The 24,353-nt window shown below is 38.9% G+C and overlaps 1 protein-coding gene across 1 annotated transcript; it reads right to left on the reverse strand.

Moving 5' to 3' along the window:
- Positions 1-6,338: 6,338 nt before the first annotated feature.
- Positions 6,339-7,724, reverse strand: LOC116132888 (aspartic proteinase CDR1-like). Its single transcript, XM_031418566.1, has one exon. It carries the CDS (start codon positions 7,722-7,724, stop codon positions 6,339-6,341), a length of 1,386 nt encoding a protein of 461 aa, XP_031274426.1.
- Positions 7,725-24,353: the final 16,629 nt, after the last annotated feature.

A 24,353-nucleotide genomic window follows, 5' to 3' on the forward strand; every position in this document is an offset into this window, starting at 1 on the left:
CCCAAAAAGGAAAAAAACATCAACTGGGCTACAACCCAATCCTCCCCACGTGTTCCTTATTTTCATCTCAATTCCAGCTCCAAATCACAGATGAAAAGAAATGGAGTTGTTAGACCACGACTGGATTATCTCCGTTCAATCCTCATCGACCAAAACACATGTCCTGATCTCTTTTGGTCCAATCCAAGGTATTCCTTTTTCTTTTTAGTTATTTTTTCATTAAATTTACTGCTGTTAGATTGGGTTTGATGTTGATTCTCTTATTTGCAGTGGGAGTGTGGGAAATGATTTATCATCATCTGGGTTTGTGTCACAAGAACAAGAAAATACGAGTAAGAGGTATAAACATTTTTTCTTTCATATTATAATGGGTTTAATTTTTTTTCTTTTTGGTAAATATATTTTCTTTGTTGTGCTTTTGTTGTTCAGGGCACGTAATGATTCATGCAGGCGGCCGGGAACCAAAGCTTGCCGCGAGAAATTGCAGCGAGAGAGATTGAATGATAGGCATGGGTTAATCTTTCTATTTATTTTATATCGTTTTCTACCAATATAATGTATGCAACTCTATTGTAGATGACGAAATATGGAATGCATCTTCATTATAGCTTTCCCTTGATCTCTGCTTGCTAAGATCAAGGAATGATTATGACATTCAATCAATTACCTTAATTTATGTGATTGATTTAATAATTACAGGAATTTGTGTTTATTATTTTCCTTTTCTATATTTATAGAATTTGTATAAGCCATTGCACAGACTTACAAGATATATAGAAATACAAAAAGTCTTCTTCTCTCTTTCTCTTGGCATTTTCTTTCACGTCCCTGCCACTCTCTGCCTCTCTTTGATCAACTTCTTACATGATATCAGAGTATTGCTAAATGCTTCCGCTTACAAAATCAGCCTAGCCACTCATTATGTTCCTAAAACTAGATAGATACTCAGTTAGTGCCAATCAACTCAGCCTCTCTTTTTGTCCTTGAAAACAAATAGAAAACACTCAATTAGAAATCCAAAATGGAAATCAACCCACACAACTCAAGCCCACACAACACAAACCATGCCTGACCCAACCTATTACCCATATGGAATGCAGGTTCTGTTACCGGTTCAAGGCCTAACCCAGCCTCTTTTGGAATACTGGGTTACATTCCAGATTCTTTTCCTCAATCAGGTTTCAATCCAAATACGAATCCTTACCCGTATCCTTTTTGCATTGTACCAGCCACAGGCAATGATCGCCCTGAACCAAGCAACGTGCTTTTCTCACTGGTTTCCAATGGACCAGAATTGGTCCTCATCAAACAAACTCTTATAGGTTTCTATAACTATTCCTCTTGGTCTCGCTTCAATACCACTGGATCCGATGCAATATGTTGGTCTAGTCATGGATCAACAACTGCTTTTCACCAGCAATAGCAGTAGGGCTCCCACCGACAGAAATGGCCGCTGAGATCTGGGCAAACATCAACGAGGTGTATAGGAAGCTGGATCTCACCAAAACATTCACTCTTGGGCAACGTCTCATCAAGCTCAAACAAGGAAACAACTCGATCACAACTTATTTCAATCGGCTCTCTATCGTTTAGAAAGAGTTAGACACTGCCGAGAGACATTTGAAGGGCCGTCGGAAACATTCCACTAGTATCAAAGAATCCAAGATCACAACAGATCGTCTCAGTTTTTGCTTGGTTTGAACGAAAGCTTTTTAGCTTTTAGGACGCAAATCTTGACCATGTCCCCACCACCTACTCTTTGTCGAAGTTTTCAACTGGTGGTGCAAGATGAGAGCCAACCCCAATTGAACTTCGATCAACCATTAATTGACCCAATTGCTTTTGCAGGTTTGAAAGAAAATGGCGACAATATGCAGCTAGGGAAAAATGCGAGTGGCAAAGGCTTGAATTTAAATGAAGAGATGAAAGGCCTAGATTCTTTCCCTCAATCTGATAGCTAGAAGCTAATCGCATTTTTAAACGCATCTAATGGCTCAAATCGTGCCACGTCATGAATTGGGTCAAACAAATCAACAGGTTGGTCAACCGAGTCAAACTCTTGGTCAAATGGGTCTAGAAATTCAAGATCCAATCAAGGCTGATTATATTGTAAATATTGCAACAGAAGAAACCATGATAGGGAACATTGCTAGAAATTGCATGGTCGTCCTAATTCCAACAACAAGGACAAAAATGGTCATTCCTCTTCTTTCCAAGTTGATTATCTTCCTTTCGGAAATTAGCTTGCACCCATTCTCAACTAGGATCAATATAATCAGTTGCTCCAGCTACTGAATAATGTCCCAACTGCTCTTACAGCATCTTACGCGGGTACTTCTTATTGTTTAAATTTTATTACAACTGATATGTGGGTTGTTGATTCAGGGGCTAATGATCACATAATTTGTAAACCAAATTTTTTTACCACTTTTTCCGCTACCTCATCCACTTCCGTTCGTATGTCAAACAGAAACATAACACCAGCCATTCACATAGGGACCATCCAATTATTTGGAAATTTATCCCTTAAGAATGTGCTATGTGTTCCTGTATTTCATTTTAACCTCATCTTAGTATCCAAAATCTGTGAAGACAATAGTTGTAGTGTAAAATTTTGTCCTAACACATGTAAATTTCAGGACCCTTTGACTAGGAAACTGATTGGCTTGGGTAAGGTCCATAAAGGTCTATACTATTGGGCACATGCTGACTCGTCTAATGTTTTTCCTACTTGTATTACAACCAATAAAATTTCCAGTTGTAATACAATGATTAATAAAACTTCTTTTGCTCTTCATCCAAGATTAAGTCACAGTGCAACTATCTGTCAACCTCAATGTTCAATCTGTCCATTAGCTAAGTAAGCCCGAATTACTTTTCCACATAGCACTTCCACTACAACCCAACCTTTTTCTCTAATCCATCTTGATATTTAGGGCCCATACCATATCCTCAATCATGATGGATCCAGATTTTTCCTCACCATTGTCGATGAATTTTCTCGGGGTACGTGGACATTCCTCATGCAATCTAAAACCCAAACACTTACCCATATTAAACACTTTTTATCCGTGGTCACCACCCAATTTCGTACTTCCGTCCAAATGGTTAGAACCGACAATGCAAAGATTTTTTTAATCATAGTTGTTCATCTATTTTTTTCTCACTTGACATACTGCATGAAAGCTCTTATACATATACTCCGTAACAAAATGGGGTTGTCGAAAGAAAACACCGCCATCTACTAGAAGTAGCCCATGCCCTCAAACACCAAGCCCATATACACATCTCTTTTTGGGGTGAATGTGTGATCGCAACCACATACTTGATCAACCGCATGCTAACCAGAGTCCTTCATCGAAAGACACCTTATGAGGTATTATTCAAGAAACAGCCATCTCTCAACCACCTCTAAGTATTTGGCTATCTTTGTTATGTTACTACTTTTGGCTCACATGGCTCACATGACAAGCTCAACACCCAGGCCACTCGTATTTTTATAGGATACCCTATGCTCCAGAAAGGTTACAAGTTGTATAATCCAGTTGACAATAGGTTTCTAATCTCTTCCATTTTCCACCAAGGATACTATTTCATCCCCATCACCCATGCTATTTCCTGAAGATGATGTTTTACCGGATCCTCTTTTCACTATTATACATGCTCCTCCGGTTTCTCAGCCTAATATTCCTCCCTCTAATTCTGACACAGTAGCCATGATGGTCCTCCAACAGAATCACCTGTTCAGATCCCTCATGATGTTTCTCTATCAGGATCTCCTATTCCGGTTCCAGTTGTTCCTACAAGCTGGAGTACTTGGTAGACTCGACCATCGATCTAGATAGTAGACTATGAGTGCCCCAACATTTCAAATTCTTTAGGTACACTATATCTCACCTCTAATTATGTGAGTTATGATCGTCTCTCTCCTGTACACAAAGCTTGTATCAATCACATCGTCGCCGACTAAGAACCCATTAGTTACTTAGATGTTGTGGAGCACTCTCACTAGCGTCAAACAATGGCTGATGAACTTACTGCTTTGACTTAGAACCATACTTTGGATCTTATGCCTCGCCCCTCTCATAGAAAACCCATTGGTTGTAAATAGGTCTACAAAATCAAGCACCGTGTTGATGGCTCCATTGAACGTTACAGAGCTCAATTGGTAGCCAAGGGATTCACCCAGCATGAGGAATTCGATTATCAGGAGACTTTCTCACAGTAGCCAAACATGTCACTATTCGTGCTTTCCATACAGTGGCTTCTGTCCGTGACGGGCCTCTCCATCAAATGGATATCCATAATGCCTTTCTTCATGAGGAAATTTATATGGATCTTCGTCCAGAATTTCCCAGCCACGAGGAGAACACAATGTATCATCTGCCAAAATCCCTTTATGGGCTAAAACAAGTATCTCGACAATGGAATGAGAAATTCAGCAAAGCGCTCACTAATATAAGATTTGTTCAGTCCAAACATGACTATGCATTATTTACTAGGCATAAAGGTAAAACTTTCATTGCTCTAATCTTCTACGTCGATGACATTCTTATTACAGGAAATGATGAAACATGCATCAAATCCTTGAAAGAGCATCTTAACAGACAATTTCGAATAAAGGATCTAGGAGAGCCTATATATTTCCTAGGTATCGAAATTGCAAGGTCCCCGACAGGAATATCTCTCAACCAACGAAAATATGTCTTGGAACTCATTTCTGATTTTAGGCCATCAGGATGCAAGCCAAGTATTATTCCAATAGAACAAAACACCAAACTGACTATTCAGGAATATGATAGTGGGATATCGTCCTCTAAAGATGATCTACCTCTAGAAGACCCCATAAACTATCAAAGACTTATTGGGCCATTAATCTACGTCACCATGACTCGTCCAGACATCAGTTATGTAGTTCATACATGGACCTAAATGATCTCACCTGGATGCAGTGATAAAGGTTCTAAAATACTTAAAAGAGTGTCCTGGTTTAGGACTCCTCATTTCTCGAGACAAAGGTTTGGATATAACAGCTTATTGTGATTTAAACTAGGCCACATGTCTAATGACAAGAAAATCACTTATAGGTTTCTGCATCAAGCTAGGGGGAGCTCTCATTTCATTAAAAAAAAAAAAAAAAAAAATCAACAGTATCTCTTTCTTTAGCAGAAGCCAATATATATAGAGCCATGACAAAGACAACATGTGAAATCATCTAGATTCTGGGGTTGTTGGAAGATCTAGCTAGAAGTACAAGTAAGAAAGCATCTTCTTTTATATTGTAACAACAAGGCTGCAAACAACATAGTAGCAAATCCAATATTCCATGAAAGAACAAAACATATAGAAAGTGATTGTCACTTTGATAGGAGCAAAATACAAGAAGAGGTAACTAAGACTTTACACATTCGTACTTCAGAACAACCAGTAATCATCTTCACAAAACTAGTAGACAACATTCATATCTACTTAGCAAGCTTGAAGTTTTTGAAATCTACAAACCACAAGCTTGAGGGGGAGTGACGAAATATGGAATGCATTTTCATTACAGCTTTCCCTTGATCTCTGCTAGCTAAGATCAAGGAATGATTATGGCATTCAATCAATCACCTTAATTTATGTGATTGATTGAATAATTACAAGGACTTGTGTTTATTATTTTCCTTTTCCACATTTACAGAACTTGTATAAATTAGTCATTGTACAGGCTTACAAGTTATATAGAAATACAGAAATTCTTCTTCTCTCTTTCTCTTGGCATTTTCTTTGGCATCCTTACCACTCTTTGCCTGTCTCTCTAATCAGCTTCTTGCAATAGATATCAACGAATTAAAACATCGAATTCTTCGAACAAACATGGTATCAGAGCTACTTTCACAAAAAAAAAATAAAAAAAAAATAACTATATTATATACAAACAACAATACTTGAAATACAAGTAATAAAAATACCTGTTTGAATGTCATTTCATTCTAATTTTATACTTATTTTAAATTCGTATAAATTTAATACTATTTATTTGGTATATAATTTCTTTATTATTTATTGCTTTAATTATGAATTCAATATTAAATTAACTTCAATACAAACCGTTTACATTCAAAAAAAATACTATCACATTAAGTTCAATAACAATTCATAAAAAACAATATATTATCGACAAATTTATTTACTAATTATATTTTCCTACATGACAAACAACAATACTTAAAACACAATTCTATAAACATACCCGGGCTTTAGCCCTAGTCACATATATACTTCAATCCGATTTTATTGATTATTTATAATGTGAAACATGGCTTTAAAAATATTATATAGAGACCAATATCGAAATTCTAAAAATGATCCTGAGCACAATCTTCTGGGAAAAACTGAATTGCTCCGATTTGGCCATTGTGAATTATACGCATATTCTGCATATGATAAACTCCTAGAATAGATATGCTTGGGTGGTCCATTATTGCTACACAGAAAAATCCAGCTACATGAAATTGAACGTTCACAAACCTGCCATCTACTCTGTAGTCTGCCACTTGGAAATGGAAGGTCAATGATGGATAATCTACAAAATCTTGTCGGTTCATATAACAAACTTCGAATGGAACACCAGGATTAGGATTTCTCTCAAGATTGTGAGATTCATAGTATTGAATAAATGCAGTGTTCACCATTCCAAAAATATTGAGCCCGTTCGGGGAATTTGTGGTGAGTGTGGAAGCTGGAGATGCTGAATCTATAAAGAAACCACTAGCAGAGGAAGGTTCGAAGGTACCAGCTGGTAAATTTAAGCGAAAATCTCCCACACTTATATCTAAAAGACGAAGGTAATAAAAATATCTACCTTCAACCCTTACATACTGCGTTGTTGGAATGCTATGTGGAGGAATAAAAACATCCGCCCCAAACCTCAGTTTATGAGGATGTACATCGAATGGATAATTAACATCATAGGGAACAATACAATAAGAGAAGACATCTGACAATTGGGACGCTAGTGAATTTGGATGTAAGTCTAATCCCAAGATCCCAGAAATCATATTATATTGATTATTTCCAAATGCGAAATTTACGTTATTTATGGAGCAGCCGAAGAGAAGAGTAATTGTTTCTGTATCACCATCGTCGTTCACTACAAAATGAAATGATTCGAGAGATGCATAACCTCTTGTCGGGCCACTTGCTTGTGGACCGGAACCATATGAAAGACGGTAGACGCATATATCACCGACACATTTGAAAAGGCTGCCTTCTTCATTATAGTTACAAAGAGGGTCATCACAAGTAATTCCCCTGTAAGTACTGGAAGCTTGCCGATTGTAAATGGGATAATTTTGGAGGAAACATTGTCTGCAAGGTCTACACTGAGTCCAAAGTAGCGGACTACCAGTATCCACCATTACATATACAGATTGAGGTGGGTTTCCGATTAGCATCCGCGCAATATAGAGCAGACCTTGACGGTCTATAGCAGAAAAATGCTTGTCATCATGGAATGTCGAATTTTGATGACTCAGTTTAGCCAGGGTAACATTAACCATTCTCTCAATTTTTTGGCGGTGAGTAAGGTTAGGATTATATAAGGGAGACTCCCGAGAGTCTATTGGGATGACCTTAATGCTCAATCCTCTTGATTTTGTTGCTGCAAATCCAAAACTATGTCTAGAAAATATTACTAGACTTTGCAATACAACAGCGATTTTGAAGAACTGAAGCCCCTCCATTGTTTTCCAAGGGTAAGAAATTAAGTCCCCAAAACTCAACTACTTTAATAAGGTCCCCAACAACCTTAACTATTAGTTGTCAGCTAGGGAAAAAAACGAATATTTTTCAATTAAATGTTTCTAAATAGAAATATTAGTTAATAATTGATGTTAAATATTGATACAATTAAATGTTTCTAAATAGAAATATTAGTTAATAATTGATGTTAAATATTGATACAACATACCTATGATGTCTAAAAATGTTTAAAAAATTACTTTATAGACAAGGGTGAGAATTTATTAATAAAATCATAATTTTTATTCTATTAAATAATTTTTATTTTCTAATTTCTGAATATTTTTACTGTTGTTTTCATTCTCATCTTCCTTTGCTTTCTAAAATCTTAAACAAAAAAATAACTTTGTTCTTTTTTACAAAAGATTGCAATATATTCATATTATAATATAAAATTTTCAAAATGAATATTTCTTCCTTTTTCTTTTTTCTATACATTTTCAAAAACAAAACTCATTATATTAATATGTACTTTATTATTAATTCCTCCCTCGTTTAAAAATGAGGTTTTATTAAAATAAAAGCTAAAAATGTCTTTTTTTAAATATATATTTATTTCTATAAGTATATAAAGTCGTGCCATGAATCACAAAGTTTTTCTTGCCCGGTAGTGTTTTATAAACTGGAAGACAATTTTAAAAGACAAGAAATTTCTTTCTCTAAGGTAAAAATTTACATGGGAAAGGTTTTTCTCATTTTCTTTTTTGTCGTAATTAAGGATTAATGTTTGGTATATACACTGAACCAACCTCGAAAAAACTTGAAAAGCACTTTATTTAATACATAAAATATAATTTGGAAATTCAAAAGACAAATACAACACCAAATTTATGGGAAGCATTTATCTTAGCCATTATCAACTATATATATATATATTGGTTGTTTGTTGATGCTATGCTCATTGTCATTTTGAAATTGGAGTGAAGCAACTATATTGAAAGATAATTCACTTGAATCTGAGACGAAAAACTTTGACTTAATTTTAACCTTTGCTTTTAGATAAACTATGAGTAACTTTTATCAGTAGCTCTTGCTCATTTCCAAAAAAATTGAATTTTTTTGGGTAAAGGTAATTTATAAAGAATAAAAAATACAATCTAAGAGACGGGAAACATCCCTAAACGAAAGTAAGTACCCAGATACCAACCTACACAAAGAAAACAAGGTGAATCCCGGATTTACACTTCAAGAGAATAGAGAACCCACCATAATCATGTAAAGGCTCTAACTAAGGAACCTCCAGCCAACAAAAACAAGGCATATAACCAAAAACACTACCAAGCAGTTACAAAAACCCAAATTGATCCCAACAAGCGGGCACAAAATGACAGCCTACAGTCTTAGCAGTAAAGACAAAGAATAAGGGGCAGCATCATCAAAATTGCCCAGCCGAGAATACATCTGGAGATGACAAAAAAGGTAACCTCAGAGCCACTTGTCCAAGCTGCAGTAGGAAGCTTAGAACTCACCTTGGCACTGCCAGTCTTCCTTCTAATCCCCAAATCAAAATGTCGATTTCTTTCATGCATTTGCTACCACTTTTCCCGAATATACAATAGTAAAAATTATGAGAATCAAAGATGGCTAGAGTAAAATACTTCTAGCCTATTTCATTGATTAGATAGTGAAACATGGCATTACAAATAGTTTCATAAACCATCGACGACATTCTAAAAATGATCATTAGCACATTCTTCTGGGAAAAAAAGAATTGCATTTATTCCACCATTATGAATGATACGCATATTTTGCATATGGTACGTTCATAGAATAGAAAGCAATTGAGTGGCTGATAATGCTAGACAAAAAAATCCTTCATCATAATGCATTAATGTTCACAAACCTGCTGTCTACTACGTAGTCTGCCCCCATTGAAATGAAAAGTCATTGATGGAAAATCATCAAAATTTGGTCTGTTCATATAGCAAAGTGTATGGGCCAAAAATCGTATTGGGTCTGACGAGACCCAATATAGTAAGCATATTACAGCCCAGTGCCTTAGCCCAATTCCGATTGGGCCTACACTTAAATCCAACATGTGAATTGCCCACTCTATGAGTTGGGCTATTCTACAAGTTAAGCTAAATCGGGCTCTAATCCATTAGCCCACAATAGTCCATAATAGGAATCAGAATCCTATTCAGTTTCCACTTCTGTCAAAATCCTAAATCTTACTTAAAGTGGTAAGCCTAATTCGATAAAAGCAAGAGATCACATTTCCTTCCTAACTAGAATTCATCTACCAAGTAGGGCTCAGAGTCTTACTAGGATTCCAACATCTTGAATTCACTATATAAACAGAGGCAAACCCTCACATTAGTCATTCAGAAATCACCCCCTAGCTCCTAATTTTTTGCTCTCAAGAATCACTGTCTTTCCTTGCTATGAAGCCTAGTTCTAACTAACTTCACCACCTAAAGTCGTGCTCTGACCACTTTGTGTTAGCTTTGCCCTAGCCACATTACGGTGAACCCTTTCCTACTCCTCTCAACCCTCGCTAAATTTGCCTTCAACCATGCTGACGTGAGCATTGGAATGCCTACAGTAGACACCACACCGATGTCACCTAAGCCTTCACGTTCTCTTTCCCTCTCGGTGCAAGTTCTTCAAATTGTCAGTGGCTCGCATCACATAAGATCCATCCCTTTCCGAATCAACTATAGATTTTACCATCTATAGTTTGGTGCCCACCGTGGGGCCCTGACAATTATTCGACTCAGAATGACCTGCTCATTTCACTCTCTTCTCTTGGTTCAGCCATCATGACTGAAAAGGCCAAAACCTTCGCGCCGGACATCGCCACTCAGATTGCGGCTCTCACTACACTTGTGAAAGGGAGCAATGACAAGTACCAAGCCTTGGAAGCTCAAAACGCCACCACCTGTGCAGAAAATCAAGCCCTTCAAGACAAGGTAAGCCAATTATACTCCCTAGATTGGAAATTAAGTCAACAACACGCCTCTTCCTCTCAACTCCCCATTCTCCCCAAACAACTGTTCTCTACCTTGGATCATGGCACCCTCACAAACCATTCCTTCCATTTGGCTCCAATCACCATTATACACCTAGCTGAGCCGACCCAAGTAGACGACACTCCACCCATCACCCACTAAAACACTAAAACACTTACTCAAACTACCCCGCTCCAATAACTAAACACTCCTTTCACCCTCCCACAAACACATCCCATGCATTCAATAGCTGACACCACCCACCAAATAATCTCGCTCTGCTCCGCTCGACCATAACATCAACCCCAATGTATTGCCTCGCTTCCTAAACAATGTATACACCCCTGTGGCAACCCCCCTTGAGCAAGCCTTAACCAAGCAACTATCCGAGATGGAGTCCATGATCCAATGCATCCCAAGCATGCCCATTCCCCTCAAAAAAAGCCAACCCCAAAGTTATGCTGACTCACCCTTCATAAACACCATAACACTCATGGAGATGCTTCGCAAATTTACCTTCCCCAACATGAAACTCTATGTTGGAACTACTGATCCTAACGGCCACATAGCCTTTTACAAAGAAAAAAAAAAAAAAAAAGGATGTTCGTCGCCACCATACCTCGCAATCTCCATGAAATATGCATGTGCAAGAGTTTCAACTCCAACCTCATAAGACCAGCACTCTAGTGGTATACCAATCTCCCCAATAACTTCATCACATCCTTTGCTCAACTCATGAACACCTTCGTGGAGCAATTCACCAACAGCAAAAAGTTAGAGAAGTTGTTTGACAATCCCTATCGAATTTGCCAACATCGTAATAAGTAGCTCTAAGAGTACATGAGACATTTGAACCGCGAAACTGTAGTGGAAGCCATAAGGAAGAGACTCCTCCCTGACAGTGAGCTATACAAAGAACTCACCAATTTCAATTGCACTACTATAGAGGATGTGCTGGCTTGTGCACGGATAGAAATAAGGTAGGAAGAAAATGAAGTCCACCGAACCAAGCTTAGCACCATCGACGACTGCTACCCTCGACAATCTGACCAACACCATGATACCTAACCCTTTGAGTTGTACCAAGTGAGGAGAGGCCCATCCGTGATAATAGACACCCACTAGAACGCCACAATGCTCGACCCATTGAAAGAGCACCTAACCCATCCAACAGGTACAGGATGCCTGACTATAACTGGAACATCGAGCCAGGTGAGGTAATAGCCGTAATGAAAGAAATGAGGAAGGTTGTCAAATGGCCAGTAAAAATTAATGCACACTGGGGCCAAGCAAGATACTACCAAGTGGTGCGAGTTCCATGAAGATCATGGCCATGTCACCGCTGACAGTATCACCCTCCATCTCGAGGTTGTGGAGCTACTAAAAATGGGTCATCTCTGAGATTTCTTGACAAATAAAGGAAAGAGCACCCTGGCCAACAAAGATCGCCAAGTCACTCTTCCACCAAAAGCACCGACCCTGGATGGATTGTGCAATGTGATCTCAGGTGGTTCAAAAGTAAGCGGTGTGAGTTACTCCTCGACTAAGCGCCATGCCAAAGCCGTAACTCATCCTAAAATCCACTCTTCTGAACCGCCATTACAAGTGCTGACCAATCTAACCATCGAGTTCATTGACAACGAAATAGTGACACTCATCAACCCCCATCACGATGCACTTGTAATCACCCTCCAAATAGCTAATATTCTCATCAAGAGAATTCTTATAAATCCTAGCTCCTTGGCACCTTGGCTAACAACATGTTCCTTGAGGCATTCAAAGTCATGCGTCTAGATGAATCCAACATCACCCATCACTCCATACTCCTTATTAGTTTCAGCTCAAATCAAAAGTATACCATCGAGGAGATAGCTCTACCAGTCTACGCTGAAGGAATCAACCTCCAAACCACCTTCATGATACTAGATGCCCCATCTCCATACAATGTGATACTCGATTGCCATGGATCTATCGCATGCAGTTCATTCCCTCCACCTTCTACCAGACCATCCAGTTCCCTACCAAGTGGGGAATAAAAGAGATTAGAGGAGATCAAAAGGCTTCTAGGGATTGCTATCATAACGCCTTGAAGACTAAGTAGGGGACTATGTAGCAATTACATTCCCACTCAGTTGGAGGAGCCAAGCTGGACCAACCAACTATAGAGGAGTTTGATGAAGTCCAAATACACCTCGATCACCTGAACTGCAAGGCTTAAGTTAGAGCACAACTTTGACCTAACATCCGAGAGAAGCTGATGGACTTCCTCAAGCAGAACCAAGACTGCATTACCTAGTCCCATTTGGATATGACAAGGATCAGCTCTCATGTTAGAGTAAGTGCACTACAGCCAATAATTTGATTCTCGTAAACAATCATTTTATAATAAATAAAGACATTGCTTATTTAAAATCTTCTATAATATAACATTTATTTACTGCATGTAAAGAAAATAGTATATGTCCTTAAAAAGGTTGAAACCTGTGACAATGGAATTAAGTGTTATAAATCTTAATTATGAGAACCTTATGAGCACACATGGTGGCCACTCTAAAACTGTCCATAGTCATTGTATAAATCTGACCTAGGATATAGATTATACGAAAAAACTATCATCGCATTGAACGACCTTATTGAAAGGTCGTGACATATCTCACATGTCAAGGTTGTAAGCATCAATCTAGTGCAACGCATGGGTGCTTGCTTGTGCAAGTCCATTAGACTGACCCATTAAAGGATTCCATACAAGGTGGTAAATCCAATGTCTATGGACTATATCCATTTACGGATGGTGGTGCATGTGGTCCTTTGACTTGAGATCACCAGAGTGTCATGTGTAAATATCGATGTGATTTGACACTAGCCTAAAGTCGTTTTTCTTAAAGTTTATCAGAACAGTGGTGATTGGGTACATCGAGAAGTACATATGGCTATGGTGGATCAACAAAGGATTCATCACTTCTGGTTACAAGAGATCTTATCTCGGGAGATATTTGGTTAAGAATTACGACTGGAAATTTGTGGCTATAGTGGAATCGAGTTGGTGCTCGAATCTGATTTTATAAAGTCATAGATTTGACAACAAAATATAAACATGTCAAGGTCAATACTTCGAAGTAGACATTATTTCTATACTTCAAATCTTGATGAGATATAAAATGATGAAATGGAACGAATTGCACGGTAACCATACTGTAGAAAAGGTAAGCCTAATCGCTAATTCTTTATTTGTTAGGTAATCATGATGCCTTGCTAGAGGCTAATCTTGATTGGTGTATGAAAACACTAATTGGTTGATGCTTAATTAGTTATCGGAACAACCAGCAACATAAAGAGCCTTTGGAGCACACACATAAAAAGTAGTTAAGAGAGAAACGAAATTGGAAAGGCAAATGTGTCCTTGGGCTAAAAAGGGCATTTTTGTAATTTGGGAAGAAAAATGCATTTTCATCATTTTGGGCGGAAAAGGCATTTGGGTAATTTTGCTAGGGTTGACGTCATTATCCAATATTTATATTGGAGGAATTTTAGCAAAATCAGATTAATATTAATTAAAATTAATATGAAGGAATATATTTAATTTAATTTAATATATTAAAACCCATTAATTAAATATGTATATATAAATATATATAGATTAAATAAATAGGAATATTTATTTAATTAGGATACATATTAAGTGGAGAATATCTTTTAGAGATATTCTAATTCCTTTTAGAGTTGCAATCCAAATTCAAAATGAATTTAGGGATTCACAATCCGAATTAAATTCCTACTATGGATTGCATTATAAAAAGGGTGTTTGGGTTTTGATTTTAATAACAAGTTTGCATAAGTTTTATTTGCAACTTTTGAGAGCAAAATAGTTTAGTTTGATTTTGACTAAACTCTCCCAAATACAAACCCTAACAGCAACTTAGAGAGAGAAATTCTCTCTTAAAATTCAACCACTCCTCTTAAGTTCTTGGGTTTGATCTAGCAATCAATCCAAGAGTGATCCCGACCTACTTTTATGCGGATATTGTCAAGCTCGATCCTACTTTGGGTTGATAGAAATAACTTGGAGACATCCAGAGAAGAAGAAGCCAACAGAAGGTATAAATCCTAACCTTGAATGGTTAAATTATATATTGTGGTTTAGATTATCGAATCGTGATCTTGGGTAAAGGACTCTGTCATAGCAAACTTTTTTTTTTTTTTAAATTCGCGCTTGCTGTGATAGAAATCCCTACACCCAATGCTACTATTCACCAACTAAATGCCAACCCGGACCACCCCCTTGTGAAATAGAAGAGAAATAAGTTTGCTTCCGAGAGCAATCGAATGATCAATGAGGAAGTAGAGAAGTTGTTGAGCAACGGCTCGGTGCAGAAGGTTCAATACCTTGACTGGTTGGTGAATGTAGTGGTGGTACGAAAGAAGAATGAGAAGTGGAGAGTCTACATCAATTTCACCCACTTAAACAAAGTTTGTCCCAAAGACTTTTTTCCTCTCCCCCATATTGACATATTGGTATATGCCACTACTGGGCATGAGCTACTTTGCTTCATAGATGCCTTCTCAGACTATAATTAGATACTCATGCATCCAAATGACTAGGAGAAAATAGCCTTCATCATCGAGAGAGGCATATACTGTTACAAGGTAATGTCATTTGGACTAAAAACGTCGGTGCCACCTACCAACATCTTGTGAACAAGATGTTCGTCGGCTTATTAGAAGACTCCATGGAAGTATACATCAACGACATGCTGGTAAATTTATGAATTGTCGAGCAACACCTCAACCATCTCGGGCAAGCATTTAAGGTGCTAAGAAAATACAACATGAAGTTGAATCCAACTAAGTGTTTGTTCGATGTCTCCTCTGAAAAGTTCCTCAATTATATGGTCACGCAGCGCAGTATTGAGTCTAACCCCGATTAGATCTGTGCGGTCCCCAACATCCCCTCACCTACATGCATCAAGGTTGTCCAACACCTCATTAGAAGGGTGACTGCACTGAGCCGATTCATCTCCAAGTCAACAAAGAAGTGCCATCTCTTCTTCGCTTCCTTCAGAAAGTCCAAGAAGTTCAAATGGACTTCGGCGTGCGAAGAGGCCTTTAACAACTCAAAAGGTATTTGGCTTCGTCTCCTTTGCTCTCTAAGCCAAAAACTAGGGAATGGCTTTTTCACCTATTTAGCTATATCTGAGTAAGCCGTCTTGGCCGTACTAATCATGAAAAAGAGGGAAAATAGTTGCCTATCTACTACACTAGCAAGTTTCTACTTGACGCCGAGACTCGGTACATCCAACTTGAGAAGCTTGCACTTGCTCTTATCACCACCTGAAGAAAGTTAAGGTCGTACTTCCAATGCCACCCGATTATGGTCCTAACTTCTTATCCCCTTAAGAAAATTCTCCATAAACCATCTCTTGAGTCGGCTAATTTAGTGGACAGTAAAGTTGAGCGAGTTTAATGTCTCCTTCCAACCTCCCATCGTTATTAAGTCTAAAGTGCTAGCTAGCTTCATCGTCGATTTCGCACCTAGCACTTCTATTCAGGCAAAGAAGGAGCTCATTTGCTTGATGGGTAAGGCATCATCCAAGTGGGTTCTCTTGGTAGCCGGTTCAAACAACGTCAATGGCAACAGACTAGGACTTGTCCTCACTTCTCCAGAAGGGGACATCATCCAACAGTCCATCCGATGCAGCTTCAAGGCAACCAAAAATGAAGCTGAGTATGAAGCGTTCATAGCTAGTCTCTCCCTCGCAAAGGAAATGGGAATTAAAAAGCTTGAAGTCAAGTCCAACTCACAGTTAGTCATGAATCAGCTCCAAGGCTCTTACTAAGCCAAGACACCAAGATGATCTTTTATCTTAACCTAGCCAAATAGCTCTAGTTGGCATTTGAAAAGGTCACCATCACCCAACTTCCAAGGACTGAGAACGCACATGCATATGTTTTAGCCAATCTCAACTTGGCTTTTCAAGCATCATCGCCATCATCAATCCCTTTGGTTCACCTACAATCTCCAACCATTGGGACAAATATGACCAAAGTATCCCTAGTCGCCCAAACTAGTCATGGATGACACCATCCTCCATTACTTGAAGAATGATGAACTTTCAACCAACAAAAATGAAGCATGTAAACTGAAGGCCAAAACGACTCGATTTACCATCCATGATGGCCACTTGCTTAAGAGATCCTTCTCAAATCTATACCTCAAGTGCATCACCCCTGAAGAAGCAAAGTATGTGCTCATAAAACTCCATGAAGGCGAGTGTAGCAACCACACCGGGGGACGTAGCCTTGCCAATAGGGCTCTCATGGCTGACTGTTATTGGCCCACAGTGCATTCTGATTCGGCCAAATTCTCCAAGCACTATGATGGTTGCCAACATTTCGCTCAAGTGTCACATCTTCCTCCCGAACGACTCAACTCCATCCTCACCCCTTGGTCATTTATGAAGTAAGGGATGAACATAGTGGGTAAGCTCCCAACTGCACCAGGGAATGAGTCTACATGCTTGCAGTTACCAACTACCTCACCAAGTGGATAAAAGCCAAAGCCTTCACTTAAGTCAAGGATTGTGAGGTGAAGAGCTTTGTTTGGAAGAGCATCATTTGTCAGTTCACCTACCAAAGGAGATAGTCACCAACAATGAATCCCAATTTATAAGCTTTGGCTTCCAAGACTTCATCAAAATGTGGGAGATCAAGCTAAGCTTTTCCCCTCTATGTTATTCTCAAGCGAATGGACAAGTCGAGTCATCCAACAAAACAATCGTCCAAACAATGAAGAGAAGTCTCCAAAAGGCCAAGAGGGCTTGGGCAGATGAATCTTTTGGGTGCTATGGTACTACTGCACCACGACTCGGTCTTCCACGAGAAAAACACATTTCTCTTTAGCTTATGGTTCAAAAGCGTAGAAATGTCAATCCTCTCGGCTCGACTCCAATGGATGGACGAGGACAACAATGGACAACAGCTTTGTCATAACCTTGAAACTGTTAATGAACTAAAGGATCGAGCCCTTATTCGCAATGCCATCTATCAATAAAAGATGACTCAACACTACAGCAAGAACATCCGAGCTAAGGTCTTCAAAGTTAGCGATTGTGTCTTACGCTAAGTGTTCCAGAGCACGAAGGAGGTAGGAGTTGGCAAACTCGGTCATACTTGGGAGGGACCATACAAGATCACCAAAGTTGTTGGAAATGGAGTCTACTAGCTACAATCACCAAAGGGCAGAAACATTGCCAACAATTGGAACACAACTCACCTAAACGTCTATCACTTCTGATAGCTTTTAGTTCGACTATACCACCATTAGGATATAGACATTTTTCACCCAAAATGTAGAAAAAGGGATAGGGTGGGCCTGTCCACTCCCCCCAAAGCATTCTAAATAAACTTTGCCCCAAAACAGATTTATATTCTCTTTATTCATTAATAAATTAAGCTATTATTCAGTATGTTCAAGTGTTTCAGTATTTATTGATGAAAAATGCCTTAAAGGCTATAAGGGTCATTCCCTTCACACTTGATCAATGCCTCATACGGCTAAGTCACACAAACTAAAAACATACAAACACTTAGAAAAATATCAACATATAATTGAGGACACACCTCTATATAAAATAAAAAATAAGCCTCAAAGGGCTAAATAACATCATCCAGTGCACTCGGCATATCAAATACAAAGACAAAAATCAAAATACAAAGACAAAAAAGCCTAAGGTAGAGCATCAACATCAGTCATGTTGCTTGGCTTGATCCAATCCTCTATTACCTGAATCTCAGGGGCAATCAACTCGTCCTTACGCTGTATCAGTCGAGTCTTAGTCTCATGCGGCTCATCTCTCTGCCCCTCCAATTGAACCTCAGTACCAACCAACCCCTCATGTTGCATAACTGGCTCGGTACTACCACATCCTGGCTTAGCTCCTCCCTCCAACTCTGTCAAAAAGGCCTTATACATGTTGACGTCCTCGTCAAGCTTTCACTCATCTTGCTTGCCACTTTTGAAGTCCTCCATCAGCTTCGCCCAAGTCTTCATTATCGCCTCCATCCATGGCCACTGATTCAAGCCTCTTGACTAAAGCGTTCCTCTCGGCCTCCCATTCGGCCCGTCTCGAATCCAACTCCATCAGAGCTTGTAGGAGTTGAGAACAAAGATTTGCTCGGATCCCCTTCAACTCCTTCTCTTTTTCCTCAACAGCCACCAACTGGTTCCTCAATTGATTGTTGGCATCCGCCAGATCCTTATTCCGCTTCTCTTGAGCGGATACCAACTTTTGAAGATAAGCCCTTCCAAAAATAGCCTACAACCAAGGAAGCAAAGCAATATTAGTTGTAAGTTAACAGCTAAATATTTAAACCAATAAAAATAATAAGTACCTAAAATATCTGAGTGGTAGTCTACTCAACTACCTAGACCGCACTGATCCTTCCCAATAGACGTTCGTCCTCAGGAAGTGGGAAGGACTCCATCATGGCTCCAACAAAAAAAGTGTCGGAGTAGGCTGAAGGGGTAGAGGGGATGGTGATCTTTACAGCCTCATCATTAAGAATATCTACACTCAGAGCCGACTCCACCCTTTAAGTGGATGGAGGGTTGGGATTAGAGGGAGTCACCTCCATAGAAGTTAATGCAGTCTCGCCTAACCTGCTTCTTTTTCTTGGTCGATTCGGCTCGGCACTTCTCCTATAACTCCTTGGTGCTTGGAACCTGAAAATTTCCCTTCATTCTCTCCTTTGCAAGGGAGAATTCTTGAGGAGTTAAAGGATGTAGAGATGACTCACCAAAGGTGAGGAAGTTGCAGTGTCATACCAACAATGAGTACAGCAACAACCTCCAAGATGGGACCAGGATACCTTGCTGAATTTTTGGAATGTGGCTCCACAAATGGCTTCGCCTCAAGTTCAACTCTTTTAACACGCGACGATACTCTCTTTCTCCCTCAAAGAGTCCAAGTGTGGCTCGGCTCTTCTCCTTAGCAAGTAGTCCTGGCAATGATTGGTTGTAAGACAAATCTGCAAGAGAAAGAATAATGAGATTCAGTATATAGTAAATACCATAAACTCATTGACAACTCACCCATCGCTTGCTAGAAGAAGGGAATCTTTCCAGCTCAACTCTCTCAAAAAACCAAATCCTCTTTAACAAAGAAGTAGGCATCCTTCTACTTCTTATCATAAGTTTTAAGCCTCGTCACCAGGTGCTTATGGCCATGCCACAACATGAAGAGGTATCAACCCCTCTCCTTGTCATGCTCTTTAGAGTAGTAGGTATAAAGCAGATCCATTATTTCAAACTCTACTTGGAGTCTCATACATAAATACTCCAACGCTAGTAGCAGCCTCCACACATTCGGCATCAATTAGCTAGGAGAAATCAAATAATGGTTTAGTAGCTCTCGCACCAATCTCGGTATTGTAAATTGCATACCCTCAATCAACGTCTACTCATACATATTGATCCACCCTGGCACGAACCAGTCCACTCTCTCATATTTGCTTGGGGTCCTGATCTCTATAGTTCGGCACCTCTTCCTAGACAAGTCTGGAAGTTAGATTATCAACTAACATACCGCCCCCAAGATGACTTGGCTCGTCCCCGTGACCACCACTAGTGGATGGCCCCTCACTCTTTCTGTTAGTTGAGGTCTAGCCTCGAGATCACTCTCGGTTTTAGAACTATCATCCAAGTCTTCATCACTTGAGCCATCATTGTTTAGCTCGGCCATTGGATCCCATGACATGTGCCCTACTTGGAAGGCAATGCTCTCACACCCAGTTAGAGCCGACTCGTCACCTTCGAGAAGCACCATGCTCGTAAGAGCATCTTCATAATCGTCTCCCCTAGCCATAACCTCTCCACTCGACCCGACACAACAACAACTTCACCAAAAATATTCACCTGCTCCTTGCTTGACTTAGACCCTCGACCAAGTTACCTAATCCCGTTACCCTCACCTCGATCAACTTTACCCTCAAGCAAAGTAAAACCACATAACATTATCCACACGGCTTGGCCACTAGTTTTTCCCGCTATGTTTCCCAGCTCGGCTCTGCCTCGAGACACTTAAGCGAAAATTATTTCACCCTTTCAATCGTTTGGCTTGGCTAAACCTCCTTTTAGCAACCAAGAAACATAAAACCAAAACCACTTTACTTCCCAAAAAACCACCAAATTCGCAAACCATTACTAAAACCACTTTTCCTCCACAACTTTGACTTACTCTCTCAAAAATCACCAAACTTCAATAAATCAAAGCCTAAACTACTTGAAGCCCATTGTAAACCCGAAAAAAATAGAAACAAAAACAAGAAAAAGTGAAGAAGTTTACTTTAGCAAGATTCACCAGAAAACTTCTTCAAAGAAATAAGAAGAAGAAACAGCTTTGTAGGAAGAAAAAAGAAAAGAGAAAGGTGAAGAGTTTTTAGGGAAAAAAAAAGGTTTGGGGTTTGAAAAAAGAAAGGAAATTGCCCTATTAATGTCTGGGACAGATGGCAACCAATTAAAGAGCCTAAGGAAATGAAACATTCTTGCTTTCCTGCCTACCACACATCCTAATCCCTATTGTACATGTGTTACACATCCATGACATCTTGGAAGTTACAAAATTTGATTTTCCTGCCTACTGCATATTGAATCCCTACATATAGCACCAAAACATAAAACGCTTCGTACGGCTTACACCGTTTTGACATTTTATATCATTTTTTGCCTTGTAAGAATTCTCTTAACAATATGCTCCACTTGGCTATGCCTCTTGGGTCCATAAGGCTCCATTCGGTTTGGTATTATTGTCTTCACCATCCACGAGCAAATAGATTGAGTCAAACATACCTAACGACACCATCTTGTTTTAGCTTCTCTTGGCAGCGCAAAGTTGATTGATCACCGAGCCTTTGCTCGGCCTTGTCAGTATCATTCAGCCTCCTTGATCTCACTCAACCCTTGTTTTACCAAATAACACCAGTCGATCACTAACAACAAATGGCGCTACCTCACCATTTAGCTTGGAGCATCGAAGGGCTTTGAAATCAGCTAATCACTCTACTCGCATAAACCTCCCAGCCAACATTTAGAGCCTAGCGGAATGGATTCATTCTTCTTCCACCTCATGTAGTGTTTGAAGTAGTCCCCATATGTCACTCGATTAGACCCATGATGCTCATGCTGAGACAAGTGCAAACTTCTCATTTCAAATGAACTAATCAAAGACCTAGGTAACTCCATTCAGACTATATTTTTCTCACTTGACCATATAGGCCGAGCCGTGCGACCTATACCTCTGTGGCAGTAACAAGTACTTTGAGTCAAACCCTCCGCGAGAGAACATCGACTCATTTATATTACACCTACGATTAATTGAATCAGCTCTCTAAGCTAAATACTCTTTAACTTAAAGAGTTTCAGACAAAATGTATGGGTCAAAAATCGTATTGGGCTTAACGAGGCCCAATAATGAAGTAAGCATATTACAATCCAGAGCCTTAACCCAATTCCGGTTGGGCCTATGCTTAAATCCACCTTGTGAACTATCCACTCTATGAGTTGAGCTATCTTATAAGTTAAGCTAAATCGAGTTCTAGCCCATTAGCCCATAGCAGTCTATAATAGGAATTAGAATCCTATTCAGTTTCCACTTCTATCAAGATCTTGAATCTTACTTAAAGTGGTAAGCCTAATTCGATAAAGGCATGAAATCACATTTCCTTCCTAACTGGAATTCATCTACCAAATAGGACTTAGAGTCCTACTAGGATTCCAACCCCTTGGGTTCACTATATAAATAGAGGCAAACCATCTCATTAGTCATTTAGAAATCATCCACTAGCTCCTAAATTCTTGCTCTCAAGAATCACCGTCTTTCCTTGTCGTGAAGCCTAGTTCTAACTAAATTCACCACCCTAATCATCGCAAAGTCGTGCTCTAACCACTTTGTGTTGGCTCTACCCTAGCCACATTATGGTAAACCCTTTCCCACTCTTAACCCTCACTAAATTTGCATTCGACTGTGTTGACTTGAGCATCGGAGTGCCTATGATAGACACCACACCGGTGTCATCTAAGCCTTCACGTTCTCTTTCCCTCTCAGTGTAGGTCCTTCAGATTTTCAGTGGCTCGCATCACACAAGATCCATCCCCTTTCTAATCAACCATAGATTTTACCATCTATACAAAGTTAAAATGATATACAGTGGCGAGTCACCAGAACTCTTACAAGATTATGAAAATCATAGTGATCCCCCAATGTAGTTATCACTTATTCAAAAATATTGAGTCCATTTGTGACACTTGTGGTGAGACAAGTAAATGGAGCTCTAGAGTCGAAGATGAAACCAGGACCAATTATAATGTCAAAGATTCATGTTGGTAGTTCTTATTGAGATTTTAGCAATATTTCCTGGATATTTCATAATCTTCTTATTTTGTCAGTTTTAGGGTACTCATAATGTTCTTGATGTTTTGTAATCTCCTAATTATGTCTGTATATTGAAATTGACATAATTAGGAGATTCCGTAGATTGTATATGTCCTACATAAAGCCCATAACTCTTACTGAAATATCAATGAATTGAAAATACAATTCTTCAAACTTTCATGGTATCAGAGCCTCTCTCTCATCTAAAAAATTGCTCATTATAGAGCAATTGCTGAGAAATTCACCAGTGAGTAACCATTCATCATGTCGTCGTCAATCCAAGAAGGAGAAAACGATCTACCCCAATCAACCCAAACACCAACCTCAACCCATCAAACCAAACCAACACTGCCCCACTACCATCAAATCTAGCTGCAACAGTGACACCAAAAAACAATTCCAGCCACCTTCAACTCTTGAACTGATCTTCAACTCTTCAACCCTCTACTAACCAAAGAATCAACTATCCGCCCTTGTTTAAATATGTACTTTATTATTAATTCTGCCCTTGTTTAAAAATGAGGTTTTTATTCAAATTAAAAGCTGAAACTGTCTTTTTCAAAAATATATATTTATTTATAATGAGTTGGTGATTTTCTTATTGAAATGAGAACCGAATGAGAAATTAGTGACAGCCTTTTTTAGCGAAATCGTCTACAACGTGTTTCATAAATGTATCAGATTCTCACCCTGCGATATATTTTGATTTAAACTTGATCTAATCTCAACCTTTCAAAAACTGAGTCCTATAATATGTCAGTCAAGATCCTAGATGTGATACGTTCGTTGTAGAATATAATAGTTTCGGTTTCTTAACAGTGTCACTGTTATTGGATTTATTTTGTTACAAAAGGAATTTTTAAATTATAAATTTCTTAATTAAATATCCGAAATGACTATTATAACCTTTTGCATTGAACCTTTGAGGCGAGTGAGGGAAAGATGATTGGTGAGGGTAATTATGGCATTATGAGGATCTGAATTAATTGATTAATGAAATAGAGAAAGTGATTGTCCGAGTTGGAAGCATGACTTAATTAATGATTTGTTTTTTTTAATGTATGGGTTTAAGCGGGCCCTTCGTCCACCTAAGTTAACCTTCGTCCACCTAAGTTAAACTGGCAATTTTTGGACCATAAAAATTGCCAGTTGTCTTTATGCTTTTGAAAGAAAAAAGAAAAAACACAAAGTTTGT

The sequence above is a fragment of the Pistacia vera genome, unplaced genomic scaffold (genome assembly GCF_008641045.1).
Source record: "Pistacia vera cultivar Batoury unplaced genomic scaffold, PisVer_v2 Contig261, whole genome shotgun sequence".
NCBI classification, from domain to species: domain Eukaryota; kingdom Viridiplantae; phylum Streptophyta; class Magnoliopsida; order Sapindales; family Anacardiaceae; genus Pistacia; species Pistacia vera.